The following is a 16026-nucleotide window of genomic DNA, read 5'->3' on the forward strand; positions in this document are numbered from 1 at the left end:
AATACAAGAAGACATTTGACTGAGGGGAAACCTGAGGAGGGTCCTAGCCAACACTATATTGGGCAGATAACAAAGTAGGACAATTTGTAAAAATCAAAATGACTCCAGAATGTTCTAAGTAACCCAAGTGCCTGGGTACTTATCATAAGCCATTTTTTCACAAAAGTACCAATGGGAACTTACTTGACTTGGTCATAGCAAGGAATGAGAAAGTTACCAAATTTCGGGTACCATTGCAGGAGTGGTTTATAGTCCTAGAGGAGAATTTCATGTGAGGAAGTAAACTGTCCATCAAAGAAATAATTTTGTTTTTGTATTATTTTTAATGATCTGATTTGTATTAACCTAAAGACTGAAGATTGTCTAAAATTATTCTTATTTACAATATTAAATAAGGAAAACAAATGAAAATGAGGTCTGACTTTACAGCCTTGTAAACAGGGTAATACAAGGGAAAAGGACAATTTAATGATGAAGGCAATATATTTAGATTTATTTTTATTTATATATGAATTTTGACAAAGTTGAGATGAATAAGATAAATTGGAAGGGAAAAGCCATTGGTTAACAATCATAACTTTTCAATGAGAACATTCTGCCTACATTTTATATATATGTGTGTATATATAAAACCTTTATATATACATATGTTGGTTTTTTAATTCTTTATTTCAAAAAGCAGGGTTTTTTTTTTATTGGAGTATAGTTGTTTTACAATGTTGTGTTAGTTCCTGCTGTAACAAATTTATTTTTATTATTTATTCTCCTGTATGTCATTAAAAGGTAAGAGGTTTGAATTTGTTAGCACTTCTTAGCAGTAGAGCAAGCTCTGCATTGTTACTATCTATTGTAAATTATTTTTAGGACCTAAAAATTGGGATGGTTGTCTTCTGTTTAGATTCCTTTTAATTTTTGTATCAGTATACTTTTTTAGCTTATTCTTTTTCTGGGATTAGACTAATACATTTTAACATTTTATTTTAGTTACCACCACCATGTGAATCTGCCTGCACAATACCAACAGATGGTAAGATCTATATCTAGTAAAATTACATTAAACATTATGCATATGTGTGGGAAAATTACATCTATATCTATAGATACATCTTACATACCACATACATACAGAGAAAGAGAAGGGCGGGAAGAAGAAGCATTTTTAGAGTTCTGTAGCATATGTGGGAAGAAAAATGGCTGTACATACCACCTTTAGGGCCACCCCTGTGACAGCATGACCATGACCCACTGTTCTCGGAGTTCCTGGTAGATGCCTTGTGGAGGTCGGAGCAGGCTGGGCTCTTCGTCCCCATCTGGCCCCAGGCTGCTTCACCCAGGAAACAGTTCTTTCCACCTTTAGATGTTAGAATTCTCTGTAAGGTTCTTCTGGTGAGAATTGCATGTCCATAGGATCAGCATCAAGAGTAAAGAAGCCCAAAAGAAAACACTGGTAAATTACCTGTTTTTGCTGTAGTGAAGCTTTGCATGTATGTAGGTTTGTTTTAATGTAATTCATAGGAGGATACATTAAAGCAAACATATTATTTATTGTTATATGTTGGGTGTAATTTTGATTCCTAACAGGGATTCTAATTTTTTCTTTTCCCTGACTACAGTGGATAAGTGGTTCCATCACCAGAAAAACTAAGGACATTTCTCTGGAATACAAGCTGATATTGCTGCATCCTTTTCATCTGAAAGCATTAGATGCAAAAGTAGTAACTTTTCCAAGCTTTAAATTTATAGAACTAATCAATCAAATTCTGCTGTGACCAATCCAATATATCCATACTGTTATCCATCTAAAAGCATCTTTCATATCAACTAAGATAACTTTTAGTTCCTGCTTAAATATCAAGACAGTTGTAGTTTGGAAGTCATCTGTGAATAAATGTCCAAGATAAGTATGTATTGGATGTATATGTTTGCCATGTGTTAGGAAATAAAATTATTTTATTGAAACTTGGTTTATGATATTTTTATTTTAATCTGAAGCCTAACACTACCAAGCAGGCTTGGGTGCTGTTTGGTATTTGTTTTCTGTGAATGATCTTATAATTCACTTTTATTTATTAGACTAAAACTGACTTTTTTTGTAGGCACCTGAAAATGAAATCCCTTATATTTACAGCAGTCTTGACACTATACTCTTACCTAATTACTATCATCCCATCGTGAGCCATCAGCCAAGATAGTTTTGTGATTAAATTCGTGGTTTTGGAGCTGTGCAGACCTGCGTTTTTAATCCCAGCCCGTCTACTTATTTAGCTCTATAATCTCAGGTCAGTGTTGGCATCCACTGACTGTTTTCTCAATCAAGTTGTGATTTTCTTGGTTGTTGGTATGATGGGTGATTGTTAATAATATCCTAGACATTTTGTCTGTTATGTTAGGAGACACTAGGATCCATTTAAATCTTTTAGCAGGCATCACCCTATTTAGGGTTAGCACATGGGTCTTGGCCTGCTTTTGTGGACTGTGGTTTCAATGGCAGTTTCATTTTCGGCAGCTTTGCAGTGTTATTTTGGTCAGCTTGGTTTATCTGGTGCCACTGGGGCTTCTGTTGGTTCCTGCTGGTGCTGCCTGAGGGGGCTGAGTATCTCTTGGTAGAGGAGGAGAGTCTTAGGCTACAGGGATAAAGAAGCTTCCTGAACTGGTCTACCCATTATAGCTGGATTTCTCCCTCAGGCTCAGCTCACCTGCCTACCTAGGTAACTCTTGGTGGAAAAGGGGAGTCTCAGGCCTTGTGGGGAAGGAGAGTGTCTCCCTGGTTGTTTATTTCTGCCTGGGCTCCCAATGAGCCCCTTTGCCAGGTAGTGTCGTGCCCACCAGAGGGACCCCCATTCCCTATGGGAGAGGTGGAGGAATGAGCCTATCTGGACTGCCTTCTGTTGCTAGGTTAGGGTTTGGGAAGGACTCTTCTCCTCCTCCTGGTGGTGGTAGGATGCATGTGCCCTGTCACTGCTGTTCTCTGGTCCTGGGGGCCCAAACCAGCTTGCCTTCTTAGCACCTTTCAGAGTTCTTGGTTGTGTCTTGTCATCTCCAGGGTTCATAGCTGTGCTTAGCAGGAGAAGTAGAGAAAAACAGGTCTATGCCTTGTCTGGTCCAGGACCAGAAACATCAGCATTCAGATTTTAGTAATATTTCTCTTATTCCTTTTATAAGTTCTGTTTTTAAATGCTGCCCCAGTCATTGTAATATATGATTTCTGAAGTGATTTGTTAGGATAAGAAATGTGTTTTCTAATGAAAGACTGTACAAAGTGGGGGACTTCACAAGTATTGGTCCAATAAATAGGAATCATCCGCCCAAATTTATGGAAAGCAAAGGGGATAGAACACTAGTCAGAAGAAATGTCAGCAATAGTTCTCCTGTATGAGATCCTCTGTAGAAAGCTTCCGCTCATCTGTTCAGGTAAGAAATGTAAAATACTCTTGTATTCACTTGCTAGGCAACCATAACCAAGTACCACAAACTGGATGGGCTAAACAAGAGAAATGTATTGCCTCACTGTTCTGGAAGCTAGAAGTCTGAGATCCAGGTATCAGCAGGCCCATGCTCCCTCTGAAGGCTATTGGGAAGGATCTGTTCCAGGCCTCTCCTTGCTTTTGATAGTTCCTGGCTTGTGGCAGCATAACCCTAATGTACACAAGGTGTTCTCCCTGTGTGCTTGTTTCCAAATTTCCCCTTATAAGGACATCAGGGGAAAGAATTCCCTGGGGTCCAGTGGTTAGGACTGTGCTTTCACTGCCATGGGCCTGGATTCAATCCCTAGTCTGGGAACCACAGGCTGTGTGGCACGGCCAAAAAGAAAAAAATATGAATATCAGTCAGGGCTTCCCTGGTAGTGCAGTGGTTAAGGATCCACCTGCCAATGCAGGGGACACGTGTTCGAGCCCTGGTCCGAGAAGATCCCACATGCCACGGAGCAACTGAGCCCGTGCACCACAACTACTGAGCCTGTGCTCTAGAGCCCGCGAGCCACAACTACTGAATGCACGTGCGGCAACTACTGAAGCCCGCGCACCTAGAGCCTGTGCTCCGCAACAAGAAGCCCACTCACTGCAACAGAGTAGCCCCCGCTCGCCACAGCTAGAGAAAGCCTGTGCACAGCAATGAAGACCCAACGCAGCCAAAAATTTTAAAAAATAAATAAATAAATAAATAAAGTATACGACACAATGGTTCTTCCTATTAAAAAAAAAGATACGTGCACCCCAGTGTTCACTGCAGCACTGTTTATAATAGCCAAGATATGGAAGCAACCTAAATGTCCATTGACAGAGGAATGGATAAAGAAGATGTGGTACATTTATACAATGGAATATTACTCAGCCATAAAAAAACAATGAAATAATGCCATTTGCAGCAACATGGATGGACCTACAGATTATCATACTAAGTGAAGTAAGTCAGACAGAGAAAGACAAACATCATAGGTTATCACTTATATGTGGAATCTAAAAAAATGATACAAATGAACTTATTTACAAAACAGAAACAGACTCACAGACTTGGAAAACAAACTTATGGTTACCAAAGGGGAAAGGTGGAGGGGAGGGATAAATTAGGGGTTTGGGATTAACATATACACACTATTATATATAAAACAGATAATCAACAATGACCTACTTACTGTACAGCACAGGAAACTCTACTCAGTATTCTGTAATAACCTTATGGGAAAATAATCTGAAAAAGAATGGATATATGTATAAGTGAATCACTTTGCTGTACACCTGAAAGTAACACAACATTGTAAATCAACTACACTCCAGTATAAAATAAAAATTAAATTAAAAAAATTTTTTAAATGTAATCTCAGCAACACTGCATGATCAATACAATTTTTCAGGTAAGGGAATCTGAAGCGTTGGCCCAGTTGTAGAAAGGGTCCGAATGAGAACTCCAATTAGAAACTCAAAATTCATTTTCACCATCCCTGAGCCCAGGCCTGCATGTGCTGCAGCTGTAATGGCAATTATGTCCTATCTAATCAGCATATTTGCTACGCAAGGGCTTATATTGTGCTTTTGCACAGAATGTTCTTTACATTTAGAACAGCTGCCCTTACTGCTTTCTGGGAGTCTAGGCCAAAGGGAATTTGCCTTTACACTGACAAGAATGCTGTGCGAATTGCTTCATGATAGCAAGTATTTACTGAAGAGTTATTGAGTCGATTGCCACAGAGTTTATTGCTCCCTCTGTCTCTCTTTGGGATCTTTCCCTTAGTTATTACAAAATCTTTAACAGAAAATATTTGCCAGAAATAAGATTAAGCAATGAACACCACAAGGGTATGTGGCAATCTGAATTTTTTAAAAAGCCTGAGAGCAATTTGGCAATCTCTATCAAAATTTTAAATTTGTCTTTATACTTTGAGTCATCAATTCTGCTCTAAGAATTCATTCTAGTTAACTAAGAATAGTCAACCGGGCACACAGCCTATGGCAGCTTTGTTAAGTATAGCAAAACCTGGAAAAATATCTAGCAGTCCAGTTGAGGAATGGCTAAATATTCGTACATGTAGCAGTCAATGAAGTCACTGCATGGGCTGATAAGGAAAAGATGTTCAAAATACCTAAGTGAAAAGAGAAAAAGTTGTAGTACTCTATAGCTGCCAGCTATGGCCTGTGGACCAAATCCAGCCTGCCAGAGGTTTGGTAAAAACACTTTATTGGAACACAGTCACACCCGTTCATTTATGAATTGCTGTGACTGCCTTCCAGCTACAATGAAGAGAGAATTTAGTAGTTGGGATAGAGACCACATGACCTGCAAAGTCAAAAATATTTACTATTTGACCCTTTACCAAAACCATTTGCCAATCCCTGCTCTATCCTATGACCCTATTTGTGTTTTTACAAAGGGAGCACTGTGGGGAAAGAGACACATTAATGGATATGCTTGTATGGGTATAGACAATTTCTGGGGACAGACAAACAAAAATAAACCACAGCCAACAATGGTTATCTCAGGGAGTGGGAATGAGTTACGTGCGGAAGAAGGCAGGCCCATGGGGTTTCCTTCCACTTTGTAAGCTCCTATGCTCTTTTTTTGTTTGTTTGTTTGTTTGTTTTTCTTTTTGGTTGTGTTGGGTCTTCGTTGCTGTGTGCGGGCTTTCTCTAGTTGAGGCGAGCGGGGGCTACTCTTTGCTGCAGTGCCCAGGCTTCTCATTGCGGTGGCTTCTCTTGTTGTGAAGCGTGGGCTCTAGGCGCGAGGGCTTCAGTAGTTGTGGCACACAGGCTTAGTGGTTGTGGCTCGCGGGCTGTAGAGTGCAGGCTCGGTAGTTGTGGCGCACGGGCTTAGTTGCTCCGTGGCCTGTGGGATCTTCCCGGACCAGGGCCCGAACCCATGTCCCCTGCATTGGCAGGTGGATTCTTAACCACTGTGCCACCAGGGAAGCCTGTAAGTTTCTATGCTCTTTGAATTGTTTTTCTAAAATCATGTATAAAATTTTAAATTTTTTTTAAGAAAATCAAATGAAGTAGGAGAAGGACACCAGTGGACAGTGCTCAGCACAGCTAGTGGCAGGGGGCTTCTCTTTCTCTCTCTCTCTCTCTATATATATATGTATACATATGTGTATATATGTTATATATATATCATATATATGTTACATATATATACATATATATGTAACATGATATATACAATATATATACTTATATATGGATATACACACGTGTATATATATTATATATACTTTAGACATACAGAATAAGGACTGGGAGGGGATGAGCCCTGGAATCTACTTTTTAACCAGTTCCCCAGGTGATTCTAACATCGCCTATGTTTGAAACCACTGCTCTAGTCGTAAATTTCAGAGATCAGGAAAAATTTCTCATGGGGTTGTAGTTATGATCAGCATGAGATAACCCAGCAAACATCTATCACAGCAACAGCAGCAAATGATAATACCTCCCATTTGTGAACACTTCCTAAGTGTCAGGCCCTGTGCTATAGGCTCTGTGTGCTTCATCTCGTGGGCATCCTTGTCCTGTTCCTCATCTTAGAGGAAATGCTTTCAGCTTTTCACCATTGAGTTTAATGCTGGCTGTAAGTTTATCATATATGGCCTTTATTATGTTCAGATAAACCTACAGATGTTGGCCGTAGGTTTATCACATATGGCCTTTATTATGGCCTTTATTATCATATATGGCCTTTATTATGTTCACTGTATACCGACTTTGTTGAGAATTTTTATCATAAATGGATGTTGAATTTTGTCAAAAGCTTTTTCTGCATCTATTGAGACAATCATATGATTTTCATTCTGTAATTTGTTACTGTGATGCATCACACTGACTGATTTGTGGATGTTGAACCATCTTGCATCCCAGGGATAAATCCCACTTGATCATGGTGTATGATCCTTTTAATGTATTGTTGATTTAATGTATTTTATTTGTTCTTAAAATTACACAAAATTTTTAAAATTAATTTTTTTGGAGTATAATTGCTTTACAATGTTGTGTTAGTTTCTACCATACAGCAAAATGAATCAGCTATACATATATATATATCCCCTCTTTTTTGGATTTCCTTCCCATTTAGGTCACCACAGTACATTAAGTAGAGTTCCCTGTGCTATACAGTATGGTCTCATTAGTTATCTATTTTATACATAGTATCAATAGTGTATATGTGTCAGCCCTAATCTCCCAATTCCTTCCATTCCCTCTTCCCCCCTTGGTATCCATACATTTGTTCTCTACATCTCTGTCTCTATTTCTGCTTTGCAAATAAGATCATATATACCATTTTCTAGATTTCACATATATGCGTTAATATACGATATTTGTTTTTCTCTTTCTGACTTACTTCACTCTGTATGACACTCTAGATCCATCCACATCTCTGCAAATGACCCAATTTCGTTCCTTTTTATGGCTGACTAATATTCCATTGTTATATGTACCACATCTTTATTGATTCCTCTGTTGGTGGACATTTAGGTTGCCTCCATGTCCTGGTTATTGTAAATAATGCTGCTATGAACATTGGGGTGTGTGTGTCTTTTTGAATTATGGTTTTCTCTGGGTATATGCCCACTAGTGGGATTGCTGGGTCATATGGTAGTTCTATTTTTAGTTTTTTAAGGAACCTCTATACTGTTTTCCACAGTGGCTGTATCAATTTACATTCCCACCAACAGTGCATGAGGAGAAAATATTTGCAAACGAAGCAACTGACAAAGGATTAATCTCCAAAATATGCAAGCAGCTCAATATTAAAAAAAAACCCAATCAAAAAATGGGTGGAAGACTTAAACAGACATTTCTCCAAAGAAGATACACAAATTTTAATATGTTAAAAATTCAAAAATTACAGATAAAGTCCTCCTTGCTTGCTGTCAATCCTACTCCCTTCTTAGAGATTAACCACTATTAGTTCGGTATGAATCTTTCTTGATTTTTCTCTATGCTTTTACACACATTTATCTGAATATAAATATACAATTTAGTATTTTTTAAGTATGTATGGGATCATAGTTATATACATTTTGAAATTTCATGTTTTTATAGATGCTACCTAATTCTTTTAAACTGGTGTAAAGATAATACAGATGTATTGTTGAACACATATTCTTAATCCACTCCATGAGACATGTTCCTGAAATCTAATGTGTTGTAGGTAGCTGGGATGCTGATTACAAGTTGGAGAATAGAAGGGGGCCAGGCAAGAAAGGTAGGCAAGGATCAGATAATGAAAGGCCTTGCTAAGGAGACCCTGGACTTTAAGAGGCCCTCGAGAGGCACCAACAGTTTTTAAAACTGGAAAGAACTATTATCTTATTTCCGTAATGGGTACAGAAGTATTCAAGGAATCCTGGTGATCTGCAATGCTGTTTGATAATATCTACCCCTCCCCACCATACCCTTCTCATTAGGAAATATCCAAGCATATTTACTGAATGCATGACTCCTCTATAAATACTGGAATGGTCATGGTGTGATATGCCATTTGAACATGTTCCACAAGCATTTGCTGGGTGGCCCTATAGGAGGCAGTGGAGGGGAGTACAAAGTAGTGTAGTGGCTTCCAAAGCAGGGTCCAGGGCTCTCTGGATGTGCTAGAGCGCCCTCCAGTGGGGCCATTAAAAATCTAGGAGATGATTTCCAAGTACCACTGGACTGCAAGACTCATGAGGGCAGGGACCCTATCTCTTCTGTTCCCCTCTGTATTATAAGCACCTAGCATATGTCCTCACATATAGCATGTACTTCATAAATATTGAATGAATTAATCTAAAAAATACAAATTCTTTCATTGCTTCCTAAAGGGAAATAAATATGTAGCAAAATATCACTATAACTGGGTATTCACAAACTAAAATGTGTATTTTTGGACTTCCCTGAGAACTCTAATTCAATATTCAAAATAGTCAAAAATTTTGTAAAGCTTCCACATTCAGGCTTCTTTTCTTTTCCTTTTTTGCACGTATGGAGGGGGTTGGAATTTCTGCAATGTAAGGAAAGAATCTTTATTTTGTTGCATCCTTAATGCTTCTTGGGGACCTCGACCAATGTTTCTAAATTAAGAACTATTATTAATTATTCTACTAATATTAAGGGAGTATGTTGTGGGTGCTGGGTTAACCCTGTAATATGAATAGATACAAGAGTAGCTGCTAAACCTGTGCCTCCAAAGCCAGAGCCCAAGCCTGAAAAGACCCCTGTAAAGAATGGAGAGTAGGGACCCAAAGAGAAAAGTGGAGGGACTTCCCTGGCGGCACGGTGGCTAAGACTCCATGCTCCCAATGCAGGGGGTCCGGGTTCAATCCCTGGTCAGGAAACTAGATCCCATATGCATGCTGCAACTGAAGATCCCGCGTGCCACAATGAAGATCCCACACGCGGCAATGAAGATCCTGCGTGCTGCAACTAAGACCTGGCGCACCCAAATAAATAAATAAATAAATAAATACTTTTTTTAAAAAGAGAGAGAGAAAAGGGGAAAAGTCGATGTTGGCAAGGATGAGAATAACCCTGCAGAAAATGGAAATGCCAAAACACACCAGGCATAGAAAGATGAAGGTGCTGGAGGTGCCAAGTGAAACCAAAAACTTTTGTTGTTTTTTTTAAAATTTTTTAAAATATTTATTTTTATTTATTTGACTGCATCAGGTCTTAGTTGCAACACTCGGGATCTTTGTTGTGGCACACGGGCTCTTTTGTTGTGGTGTGCGGGCTCAGTAGTTGCGGCACGTGGTCTTAGTTGCCCCGCAGCATGTGGGATCTTAGTTCCCTGACCAGGGATGGAACCCGTGTCCCCTGCATTGGAAGGCAGATTCTTAACCACTGGACCGCCAGGGAAGTCCCCTGTTTTGTTTTGTTTTGTTTTGTTTTGTTTTTTGCAGTATGCGGTGGCCTCTCCCGTTGCGGAGCACAGGCTCCGGACACGCAGGCTCAGCGGCCATGGCTCACGGGCCCAGCTGCTCCGCGGCATGTGGGATCTTCCCGGACCAGTCCCCTGCATCGGCAGGCGGACTCTCAACCACTGTGCCACCAGGGAAGCCCCCCTGTTTTTTTTTAATTGTCGTAAAATACACATAACATAAATTTACCATCTTAACCATTTTTAAGTGTACTGTATAGTTTAGTAGTGTTAAGTACATTCACAATGTTGTGCAACAGATCTCCAAAATTCTTTTCATCTTGCAGAACTGAAACTTTATAACCATTAAACAATTCCCCATTTCCGCCCCCTCCCAGGCCATGGCAAGCACCATTCTACTTTGTCTCTAGGAAGTTGAGAACTCTAGGTACCTAGAATAAGTGGAATCATATAGTATTTGTCTTTTTGTGACTGGCTTATTTCACTTAGCATGTCCCCCAAGCTCATTCATGTTGTAGAATGTATCAGAATTTCCTTCCTTTTTAAGGCTGGATAATATCCATTGTATGTATATATCACATTTTGTTTATCCGTTTATCCATTGATGGACACATGGGTTGCTTCCACCTCTTGGCTGTTGTGAACATTGCTGCTGTGAACATCAGTATACAAATATCCCTTTGAGACCCTGTTTTCAATTCTGTGGGTTATATACCCAGAAGTATACCCAGAATTGCTGGATCATATGATAATTCTATTTCCTATTTTTGAGCAACCCCCGTATTGATTTCCGTAGAGGCTGCACCATTTTACATTCCCACCAACAGTGCACAAACTAGGAAACATACAATTAGTTTAAGAAGAATTAAGGTTTTTTCCTAATTGCACTCCAGATTACGTCAAAGGGAAAACATTTAGAAATCTTAAGACTTTTACCTCTTCAAATTTTAGATGGATTGCTTTTCAGAATGATTTTTCTAATCAACATTTTATGAAATCCTCTAGCTGATAAAAGGCTAGACATTTACATTCTTCTCAAGAATTGAATGAATTTTTATGTATTAACACAGATGGTATTCCAGTTTTTACCATGCTCAATGCAGCAAGGGATCATTAATTTTCAGCATCCATGCCCTTTCGGCTCCCTGGTCTCTCCTCTCCTTCACAGCCACATTTCTAATGGCACCGGCCAGGGTCACTGCCCCCTTTCCTCCTCTCACGGTCTCTCCTTAGGTCACTCCAGTCCAGCATCCATCCCCATTACTCCCCTGAAACTGCATGGGGGTCCCCATGGCCCCCATGTTGACAATTCCAATAGGTGGTTAATTTTATGGGTCAACTTGACAGGAATAAAAAACACCCAGATAGCTGGTGACACATTATTTCTGGGTGTGTCTTGTGTTTCTGGAAGAGGTTAGCATTTGCTTCAGTACATTGAGTAAAGAGATGTGCCCCTCACCAACGTCGACGGGCATCATCCAATCCATTGAAGGCCCAAATGGAACAAAAAAACACAAAGGAAGGGCAAATTCTCTCTCTTCTTGAGCTGGGACATCCACCTTCCTGCCTTTGGACATCAGAGTTCCTTGCTCTAGGAGCTTCAGACTCCAAGACTTACACCACCAGCCCCCTGATTCTCAGGCCTTCAGAGTCAGACTGAACTATTCCACCAACTTTTTTGGCCCTTTAGCTTGCAGATCGAAGCTTGTTGGACTTCTCGGCCTCCATCACTGAGTGAGCCAATTCCTTCATGTATCTCCTCTTATACAAATCTATGTATCCTATTGGTTCTCTTTCTCTGGAGAACCTAACACAGTTGCTTTTCAGTCTCCATTTCAGTTTCTGAGTGCCTGTCAACCTAATGTTGAGCATGCATAGGGGGAAAAGAATAGAGTGGGGAGAAGAATTACATAAAACTCCTCTGCTTAAACCCTCCATCTCCAGATCACTCACAAGAAAGTCTAAAGTCCTCACAGTGGCCTACAAGGCTCTAAACATTTGCCCCTGTTGGGAGACAATTCTCTATGAATCTCTTATATTTCTGCACTTCTTGGAGCAGAGGTCCTGGAGGCCTTTATTTCAACTATCTTTTCAAGGATGTTTATATAAAGAACAGCCTTGGAAGAGACTCTCCATCTGAGGCAGGGGATAGTTTTGTCTGCTGTCCAGTGTAATACTGTCTCCATCTGGGTCAAAAGTCAGCCAGGTTTGCCTGCAGTCCATTATGAAAGACTGGGGTTCCCTAAGCTCTGGGTTCTTCAGCTGTGATGCAAATCCACTCTATGGGCAGCATCCGCCCAGGCTGCTCTGCATCACCCCAGAGGACTTGTCGGGGGGGGGGCAAGTACAAAATACACAAACATTAAGCTCATGCTTTGCTTGAGGTAATAAAGTCCTTTGTCTCTGCCCCAGGAATCTCGTGTTTGCCAGTGTCCATGGAAGTGTGCCTGGCTAACTCATTAGGTAAAATCTCAGAACCTTCCCAATTCTTAACCACCTACCCCACACCTTTCTCACCTCACCTCCTGCTACTACTTCCCTTTTCACTCTGCCTGGCTATGCTGGCCTCCCAGCTGCTCCTGGAAGCTGCCATGAACACTCCTCCTTGAGGCCTCTGCACATGCTGTGCTGTCAGCCTGGAACATTTTACCCCCAGATGTCCTTCAGGTCCTGTCCAAATGGCACCTTGGTGGGGCCTTCCTTGACTACTCTCTACAACAGCCTCGCCACCAATAAACAGGTCGACTTTTGCCAACCTGATGGGTGAAAATGGTATCTCAGTGAGTTTTAAATTTATTAACTTTTGTTAGTTTCTGTATCTATTATATTTGTATTATGAGTTTATTATGATTAAGAGGCATGTGTATTTCCTTTCCTGATAAACGTCTGATTCCTTGTCTATTTTTTTTAACAAGTCTTTTTCAATTTTTCACTTGCCTATGATGTGATTACACATATTTTTTCTCGTCATGTCTTGAGTTTATGGTGTCATCACTATTGCTGTTTTGCCATATAAAATATTTTTATTTTTCTGTGGTTAAATTTATCAATCTTTTCTTTTATGGCTTCTGGATTTTCAATCATAGCCAGAAAGGCCTTCTCTATTCCAGGATTATAAGGAATTCATCCATGCTTTTTTTCTATTTTTCTAGTACTTTTATGGTGTCATTTTTAAACATATATATCTTTGAATCATTTGGAACTCACTTGATGTGGCATGTGACTTATAAATTCAACTTTTAGGTTTTCTTGACAACCCAACTGTCCCAACCCTTTTATTATTTATTTATTTTAAGCACATAATTGAAACACTTCTTGAAAACGTACTCTGAAAAAATTGCTTACGTGCACGACAATGCCTCTTTCACTCATTTTAGAGGTGGGTACACTGTGGTTTGGGGCATTTGTCAACTTGACCAAGGCTGCCCAGCTGGTACGTGAAGTTTGCAGCTCTCCTGAGAATCTGCCTGTGTGCCCCCTCCTTCCTCCCGAGTCCCCCAAGTCATCCTTGTCGTTTGGAAGCCTCTTACCTTACAGCCAGGCTTCTAACAAGGCCCGGTAGTCCAACGCATTAACTTGAACCATTAACTTGCACCGGGGCCAACTTGTGCCTCCAGGTGTGCACACCGGGGTTCCAAGCCCTCTGGACATAGTTCCCCTGGTTTAGTCAAAGCTGGTGAGAGGCCTCAGAACATAGCCCAACCCCTTTCAAATGTGTCTGGGCGGGATTCACACTCAATGCTGAAGACCCACAGGATGAAAGGAGGGGGAAGGTGGTGAGCTCGCCTATCCAGCCCCCTCTGAGTATTGCTGGAGTTGCCAGGTGCCATTTTATCTTTTTAAAATTTTATTGTTTAAAATTAACTTTGGGGGACTTCCCCGATGGTCCGGTGGGTAAGACTCGTTGCTTCCGATGCAGGGGGCGCAGCTTCGATCCCTGGCTGGGGAACTAAGATCCCACATGCCACGCAGTTTGGGCAAAAAATAAAAAAATAGGGCTTCCCTGGTGGCGCAGTGGTAGAGAGTCCGCCTGCCGATGCAGGGGACACGGGTTCGTGCCCCGGTCCGGGAAGATCCCACGTGCCGCGGAGCAGCTGGGCCCGTGAGCCATGGCCACTGAGCCTGCGCGTCCGGAGCCTGTGCTCCGCAACGGGAGAGGCCACAACAGTGAGAGGCCCGCGTACCGCAAAATAAATAAATAAATAAATAAATAAATAAATAAAATTAACTTCTATTGGAATATAGTTGATTTACAATGCTGTGTTAGTTTCTGCTGTACAGCAAAGTGAATCCGTTATATATATACACGTATCCTCTCTTTTTTAGATTCTATTCCCATATAGGTCATTACAGAGTATTGAGTAGAGTTCCCTGTGCTATACAGTAGGTCCATATTAGTTATCTATTTTATATATAGTAGTGTGTATATGTCAATCCCAATCTCCCAGTTTATCCCTCCCCCTACCCAGGTGCCACTGAATTTTATTTCTGCATGTATTTGAGTTTATATCTGTACTTCGTTCCATTGGTTTGTATGCCTTTTTGTGCACTGGTACCAAACTGTTTTAATTACTGAGCATCTATAATGTTTTAATATCTGATAGTGCTAGATCCCTCTCATTGTTCTTCGTCAGTGCCTGTTTTCTGACTATTCTTCTTTATTTTTCCATTTGAATTTTAGGAACAAACAGGGTAGTTTAAAAAACACACACATAACACTCCCCTTTCACTTTGTCAACTGGACTTATGTCTTTATTAGTCATTCAAGTGGGGCAAAGGAAATACCCTTTTAAAACTCAAGTAAACGGGGTGTTTGTCTCGTAACCTGTCAGAGGAAACAAATTGTAATAAAAACACACACATAATAATTAATCCTATTAGTTCTTTTATAGGAATCATGTTAAATTTGTAATTTTACTTACAGAAAATTGAGATCTTTATGATAGAGTCTTCCCATCCAAAAGCATCATTCATCTTTCCATTTGACTCAGCTTTCTTATCTGTAAAATCGGAGTAATAATACCAATCTCATAGGGCTGTCCTCAGAATTAAATGAGAAAATGCAGGTGAAGGAACCAATGATTTGGTTTGGAAGTGAGTTGCCACTTCCTAGGATATGAACTCGGGCTTGGTTACCACAGTATTCTGAACTTCGGTTCTCATTTGTAAACTGGGGATAACAATAGTATCTGCTTCACAGGGCCGTAATGAAAGGGTCAAATGAAATGAGGCCTGCAAAGTACTCAGTGCACTGGAACATAAGTACTCAATGAATATTAGCTGTTCTTCTAGAAAACAGGCTATCCCAGGGAACTGCGATTTAACGCAGAAGCTCGCTGGGATCCATCTTAGGTCGAGGGCTCTGAGGTCAACTCTTCCTTCCGAGAACCTACCTACCTGCCGGTCGCCACTTCTGATTTTCCCCCAGCGTCTGGGAACGCACTCGGTCGGATTTGAAGCCGTCTAGGTCCCCCGCGAGACTCCAGGATGACGCCCCCACCCTCCGGGCCTTGGCGCTGCCACGTCTCGCGGGTCCCGCACTCCCTACGGGAGGAGGCGGGGCCAAATCGGGCCCGCCCCCGAGAGCCTTCGTCTCGCCTGAGGCCCGCCCCTCCGCGGTCCCCGTCGCTGGTAGGGTGGCACCGGGTGTCAGAGCGCCGTGACGCTGCGAAGGGGCGGGGGCGA

At 40.9% G+C, this 16026-nt stretch overlaps 1 protein-coding gene, 1 long non-coding RNA gene and 1 other non-coding gene across 3 annotated transcripts in view; 2 read left to right on the top strand and 1 right to left on the bottom strand.

The window, feature by feature from the left end:
* Positions 1–1959, top strand: part of PPA1 (inorganic pyrophosphatase 1) — a 37841-nt gene extending 35882 nt beyond the window's left edge. Inside the window, exons 10-11 of the mRNA XM_060092173.1 lie at positions 985–1027; positions 1614–1959. Of these exons, the coding sequence (XP_059948156.1) occupies positions 985–1027; positions 1614–1645 (75 nt within the window). The 3' untranslated portion in view covers positions 1646–1959. The remainder of the gene's footprint in view (positions 1–984; positions 1028–1613) is intronic.
* A 13098-nt stretch (positions 1960–15057) lies between these two features.
* Positions 15058–15184, top strand: LOC132501753 (small nucleolar RNA SNORA27). Its single transcript, XR_009534309.1, has one exon. It is a non-coding gene; the product is annotated as a small nucleolar RNA SNORA27 (small nucleolar RNA).
* On the bottom strand, positions 15066–15891 carry LOC132485627 (uncharacterized). The gene is made up of 3 exons (XR_009531417.1): positions 15739–15891; positions 15264–15341; positions 15066–15166 (listed from the first exon to the last, which is right to left on the bottom strand). It is a non-coding gene; the product is annotated as an uncharacterized LOC132485627 (long non-coding RNA).
* Between the last annotated feature and the right edge of the window lie 135 nt (positions 15892–16026).

Source organism: Mesoplodon densirostris, chromosome 1 (genome assembly GCF_025265405.1).
Source record: "Mesoplodon densirostris isolate mMesDen1 chromosome 1, mMesDen1 primary haplotype, whole genome shotgun sequence".
Taxonomy (NCBI): domain Eukaryota; kingdom Metazoa; phylum Chordata; class Mammalia; order Artiodactyla; family Ziphiidae; genus Mesoplodon; species Mesoplodon densirostris.